Source organism: Anneissia japonica, unplaced genomic scaffold, assembly GCF_011630105.1.
Source record: "Anneissia japonica isolate Jap-2015-1 unplaced genomic scaffold, ASM1163010v1 scaffold585_len4108843_cov191, whole genome shotgun sequence".
Taxonomy (NCBI): domain Eukaryota; kingdom Metazoa; phylum Echinodermata; class Crinoidea; order Comatulida; family Comatulidae; genus Anneissia; species Anneissia japonica.
The window spans coordinates 1,950,107-1,956,842 of NW_022716829.1; the positions used below are offsets into that span (position 1 = coordinate 1,950,107).

Consider the following 6,736-nt stretch of genomic DNA (forward strand, 5'->3'; position numbering starts at 1 on the left):
CCATATATAAAGTTATAATTATAATTATTATAATTATAATAATTTGTTCCCAGTTCTAAGTAGCAACTTGACTTAAATATATATATATATATATATACATACATATATATATATATTCTATGTACAAATATCACAAGCTTTGGCACACTACTTACATGGTGCGTCGTCTTGGTTTCCATGTAAACCGACATTTCCACTTCTTCCAATGGATGTTCTTGTGACGCTTTCACATTATTTAAATCACAATTATCCATCTTTTTTCCATTAAAGAAGTTAATAGATTTACATACATCCATTGATGAACAATGGGCCAAGCATTCTATCATTGTTCTTGTCGTTTTCGTTTCTTCAATATATCCACGGAGCGCGAATCCTTTTTGATTGCCATCAAAATAAACAGAGTTTCTGCAATCCATTCTGATTACAGCGTTGTTGAATTCCGATGCCGTTCTTTGGAATAAAACTAAAACAAAAATTGGAAGTAGACAGTTTGAGGCCAGAACATTCATTTTGATTCGATTGTTTGCAACAAACCTACGATAATGAACAAGTGAACATCTGGCGTTTTTAAAAAGTGGTCGTGTAATGGTAATGGTGGGATATTTGTAGTGCGCCTTCCACAATAAAATCGTCTCAAGGCGCCGAGGGGGTCAAACAATCAATACAAATAAATTTTTATTTCCGCTTTTAAAAACATATTCAATGGAAACTAAAAACAAACAACTGCAATAAAAATGAAACGTACGATCGAAAAACGATGACTGTCACTTTTCTTTCTTTGCGTCTGATTATTTTATAGGAATCTATAATTTGCCCTGTATACCTGACGTGCCGTCGTACTGAATAGTCCTACTCAGTAAGTCACCAAATACTTGCGAAAGCATCTTGCCAATGAATCGGGTGGGAATCGAACCAACGATCTCCAGATTTCTAGACTGGTGTCATAATCACTTAACCACCGAGCTTGCGCTTTGTGGCTAGTGTTGAATCCGATCCCCAAGTAGCAGTGGGTACTGCAATGCCAGTGATGTCATCACTTGAACACTTCGCAAAGCAAGCGATCCCTTTATCATCATTTTAAACTTTTGTATAGTTAATTCACAGATCAACCAACGATCAATAACTATGACAACCTGACAATCATTCCTATCGAATCTCCTGACCATTTAGAATAAAATTAGGAAATTGTTTAGACATTACAAAGTGACATGTAATCATACTTGAACATTTTTTTAAACTGCTATCATCTGCAACGCAAGCGATCCCTTCAAATACCGGTATCAATAACCATGACAGACAATTATCAAACCTCCTGACCATTTGGAATAAAATTAGGGAAGTTGTTTGGACATTACAAAAGTTACATGAAATTATACTACAGTAGGTTTTTGATGCCTATTAAAACAAACCCAATATTAAATCATTAGAATTGGTCCAATATTCGTAGCTTCCGGTATCCTTTTTTTTTTTGCAATTTCATTTCACACAAAACAGGACATAAACAAAAAAAATCTCTTAGAACTCATCTTAAACTTAATTAACAGTTACTTGTTTTTTTTCCTTTCCTCTTTCTTCCTTTAACTTCATGAACATAAAAACATGTCTTTAATTTCTGTCGTTTTATCTAAATATGTAATAATCTAATTCAAGCAAAATTACAGTACCAAAATTCAGAAAAGTTTGTATTCATTTAATCGTTTAGTGTATGTACTGTAGGCATGTACAGTATCTAAATATTCAGTATAGTAAAGCGTTTGCATCGATCATGGATTTATGGCCGGTGAACATTTTGAGGATTGGCTTGTAGCTGTCTCTTATACACATCTAGATGTGTATAAGAGACAGCATATACACACACAGACAAATACATACATAAACACACAAAAAGGATAAACACATACACACAAACACACACACACACACACACAGACAGATACACAGACCTACACATAACTATACACGAAAACCGAACTTACAAAAAAACACAAAACTAGCACACACACACACAGAAGAAAACACAGACACACATAAACAAATCTTAAATACGAGCACAAACAAACACACACAAGCAGACACAAAAACACACACAAGCAGCAATTCATTTTTTTAAGCAGAAAGGGCGCATTTGTCTGGTTTATACTCTTGACTTATAAGCAATCCACACCCTCAATACATGGGCATCATAGCGGGGAAAAAACATGGATTACAGACTGAAGAATGAATATTGTTTTAAATAGGTTGGCAGGCCTAAATTATTAAAACAAAATATGTAATCTCTTATTTAACAGTTGTTAAGGCACTCCATTTTCTATTGTGAAATAATAACTTATTGTTTCTTTCTGCAATTATTTTCTCGGCCCTTTCTGTCATCATAATTTGTTCTTTAAAAACAAGTATACTCAATGGCCTTTCCTTAACCTTACAGCGATAAATATATCATTTACCTAATAGAATAATCTTACCGGGCGGCCCACGGTCATATTTCCGCTTCGCTCGTTCTGACCAGCCCCCCCCCCCTCACCTTTCGTCTGGCCTTCATCCCCTCCGTCTGGAAGATCCTGACACCATCTCTGTTTACCACTGGTGTATTGCCCATGTACTCTCACCCATTTTTAAGAGCCCCAACACTCGAAGACCCCCAGTTTAAAGAGCTCCAACACTCGACAGACTCTTCACCTGTTGTATCTCCCGTTTACTTTCTTGTGAGAAACTCTATCCCCTATTTCAAAGGCCCCAATACCTCTGCCCGGGGCCTATGAAACGTCTGTTGTGTCGCAGTAATACTCATCGTTTCACCTCTGAGTATACCGCACTTAATTTTGAAGAATTAATGCCAACTCTGAATTTATTATTATTGAATTTATACGAGAACAATGAATAGGCCTATGCGATAGCTAAAACCATGGAATGTGAATTCCAGTGACGTATAAAATGTAAGGCATACTGATCAACCAGTGGTGGCGCCAGGACCTGCTCGACGGAGGGGCTAAAGGCCCCGACGGGGGGGGGGGCTAGTGGAGCGAATCGAGTCTCACTTGGCTGGGGGCCTGGGGGCCGCCTAGGGCCCCCGGTGGGGGTCCAGGGCGGCCTCGCCTCGCCTCCTGGAAGCCACGGGTATTTGATGAATTATGGCGATTTTTTTGTTACTTATTTGATAGGCATCGAGTTACTATAATATGACTTCATGTAGGCTATGCTTTCTAATGTTGAAATCAGCTTCCAAAACCAAAACATTTTGAATAAAGCAAGAAACAAAGAGTATGCAATCTAAACCATCTAATTTATTTTCAAATCCTCATTCTTGAAAGTGAAATTCTATATTTTGGAAATTTTGCATTAAATCTGTCAACCACGCTGTCATGGTCGAGGTTGCTTCACCTATCACGATGTATTCCAACCATCATGAGGCTATCTAAATGAGCATTTGTCATAACAGAACACAAATTATGTTGTGATTAGAAGTTAACACAAACAATATGGTGGCTAAACGAATATTACATGTAAATTTTTTTTTTTATTTGTTCCCCGACAAAATATATCGTCTTCCCCGACGGGGGGGGGGGGCCAGCCCCCCCCCCCTCTGGCGCCACTACTGTGGTCAACGATTATGCTTTTGTCTAAATTTTACATTGAACGCCTATCGTCTGCGATATTCTGTTATTTCGAGGGCGCCTTTTGTAGTAGGTTTATTTATTACTACGTACTAAGGTTGCATAACGGTACATGGGTAATACAGACAAAATACTGTAGTGCACTGTGAATGAACCGATGGCGACGTACTATGCGTACGTATAGTAGTTAGTAGTACACTCATCCATATGGCAAGAAGGAGGAACTGCTTCGCGTTGCATTCATTGATCAGACGGACAATGTAATAACAGCAATAAGTATTAATCAATCGTAGCGGCTTGCTCTCATAGAATCTACCTCGATGGAACCCAGGTGAGTGGAATGGTCTCTTGTTGAGGTAAGCGATGAATGTCATACAACCGATCATTCACAGTATGCCTGCATATTTTGCATCGCATAATGGTATTGCATAATGGTATTCATCATATAGCTGAAGATTTAAGGCGATACAACTCCATCTTATATTTTAAATTGATATAGAAATAGGAACGCGTTCGTTTAGTGTATGTACTGTAGGCATGTACAGTATCTAAATATTCAGTATAGTAAAGCGTTTGCATCGATCATGGATTTATGGCCGGTGAACATTTTGAGGATTGGCTTGTAGTGGCTCGTGTACACTGTGAAGGTTTTGTGGATTTCCTCTAAATAACTTGAAGTAGGATATTCATTATGTTCTTGTGTGCTGTTTGAAGTGCTAGCAATTTAACATTTTATTGACTGTGTATTATACTGTATTAAATATTTTCTTCCACCTTCCCCGCTATCCACAACACCATCGCATTACTCCACCACCCTGTTGTTTCCTCTCTCATCATTCCCATATTTGTCTATTATGACTCTTGTGTCAATTGAGCTTATATATATACTTTTTAGTTATCCGGTTACAGCACTTCATGACTGATATACAACGGGCGCATATTTAACATAACTGTGGTCGATTTGTCAACATAATGAATTATTAATGAAATTATGCTATGAAGAATGTATATACGACAGTAAAACCAAAATTACATACTTATATATATGTATATATATATATATATATGTGTGTGTGTTTATATATATATATAAATCAAGAGAGCTTAACACTGTTTAATTATATATAAATCATCAACATTTATTTATTTGTAGTTTATATTCGTTGAGAGCTATGCTACAAGATGTATCATGTCCTTTATTCGTACACATTTCTTTGATATATATATATATATATATATATATATATATATATATGTATGTATGTATGTGCGTATATATGTATGTATGTGCGTATACATGTATATGTTTATATGTATGTATATGTATATATATGCATGTATATATATATATATATGTATATATATGTATACGTATATATATATGTATATATATATATATGTAGATATATATGTGTGTCTTTATATGTATGTATATATATATATATGTTTACATATGTATATATGTAAGTATATGTGTAAATATGTGTGTGTATATATATGTATATATAATGTATGTATATGAGTATAAGTGTGTATATATATGTATATATATACTGTATATGTGTGTGTGTTTGTATATATATGCATATATATATGTGTATATATATGTGTGTATATATTTATGTGTGTGTATATATGTGTGTATATATATGTATGTATATATATATGTGTATATATACATGTATATATATATATATATGTTTATATATATATATATAGGCCTATATAATAATATATAGGCCTATATGATCTTTACGGGGTTTTTTTTTGTTTTTGTTTTTTTTTTTTGCTGCGGTGGCGCTAGGATTTGCCCGACCAATGTTGGCGTGGTCAGGTGTCGTTCAAAATATTGCGAAAGTGGTTCAGATGGCGAACCTCCAAAAATTTTGACAATTTTAGGGGTTTCAGAGGCTTCAGCGTCTACAGGTATTTAAATGTAGAAAATACATATAATTTTTGTTCTCCCCGACGAGTTGTGGTTTATAATACCTCCATGCTTTTCTCCCCAACGGGGGTGGGGCAGCTTTCCAAGACGACGGCTCTGTCCCCACCCCCCGTCCCCACTGGCGTCACCCCTGAGTTTTATTCTTTGCCCTTAAATGCCCTTTATTGCCCTTAAAATTGTGAATTATAGAAAAAAAAGTGTGTATGCATCAAGCGCTGTCTCTTATACACATCTAGAGGTGTATAAGAGACAGGAATAAGTAAGCTCATGCAGTCATCCATTTAAAAACATAAACATTTAATTATTTCTTCTTAATTTTACTTTAAAAAAAGAGAGAAATCTAAAGACCACATTTAGTGCCTAGGGTTCCCAGGTCTCCACCAGAGTCCCAGGGTGAATCAGCGGGAAGGCCTGTAGCACTCCCGCGAAGAAACTTTTGGAATATAAACCATCTCCCGCAAATTCAGGATATTGCAATTTTTTAATAACTGTTGTTTATCAACTGTCTCCCGGAAGTCAGTACCAATGATTATCACCATGCACAGCAACATAAATATGTAAATGTGTTTATAAAAAAATAATTTAAACAGATCTCTCTGAAGTCGAATCTTTATACGTGGACCCCTGACTATGAAACTACTAAAACTATTACCGATACCGGTTATTGATAAGGCCAATATTATGTTTAATAATATTTTTTATCATTCTGTTTTAAGTAAACAATTTACAGCCTTTCCATATCTTGCTGAATGGGGGGGGGGGGGTCTCGATGATCAGGTGAGGGACGCTAATTCGCACAATAAGGTGAGTTTAGGTGTACTAGTGTATAAAATCAAGAAATTTGGTATTTGTGGACCTTTCTTTCCTGGATGAAAAATTCGTTCTTAGTAAGTAATGGTAATGGTCATGGTTGCCTGTTACATCCGGAGTCCTTCAAGGCTCAAATTTAGGACAGTTGTATATTAAATACGGTACTGTAAATTGTATCACAGTGCACTTTGGATTAATTGCACGTTTACTACAGCAGGATATAAAAAGGCTGCCTCTCAGGTCTTCTACTGGTTGAATAATTTTGATTATATTATTAACAGTGCTATAATTAAAATAATTTGGAATTTTTATTGACTCGATACCTTAGTAAACATGTTGATTATTGTATCTAGAAGTAACAGAATGTTAT

At 35.6% G+C, this 6,736-nt stretch overlaps 2 protein-coding genes across 5 annotated transcripts in view; one reads left to right on the forward strand and one right to left on the reverse strand.

The window, feature by feature from the left end:
- The window catches only part of LOC117109923 (sushi, von Willebrand factor type A, EGF and pentraxin domain-containing protein 1-like), a 14,933-nt gene extending 14,364 nt beyond the window's left edge, over positions 1–569 (reverse strand). For both annotated transcript variants that reach the window (XM_033252403.1, XM_033252402.1), the window contains exon 1: positions 156–569. In XM_033252403.1, the coding sequence (XP_033108294.1) occupies positions 156–509 (354 nt within the window). In that variant the 5' untranslated portion in view covers positions 510–569. The remainder of the gene's footprint in view (positions 1–155) is intronic.
- Positions 1–6,736, forward strand: part of LOC117109924 (monocarboxylate transporter 13-like) — a 27,096-nt gene that overhangs the window by 658 nt on the left and 19,702 nt on the right. Inside the window, exon 1 of one of the 3 annotated variants that reach the window (XM_033252405.1) lies at positions 3,707–3,967. The exons of 1 other annotated variant lie outside the window; for it this stretch is intronic. The gene's annotated coding sequence lies outside the window, so the exon portion shown is untranslated. Of the gene's footprint in view, positions 1–3,706; positions 3,968–6,736 lie in introns of those variants that run through there. One more of the 3 variants, XM_033252404.1, reaches the window with a different exon arrangement.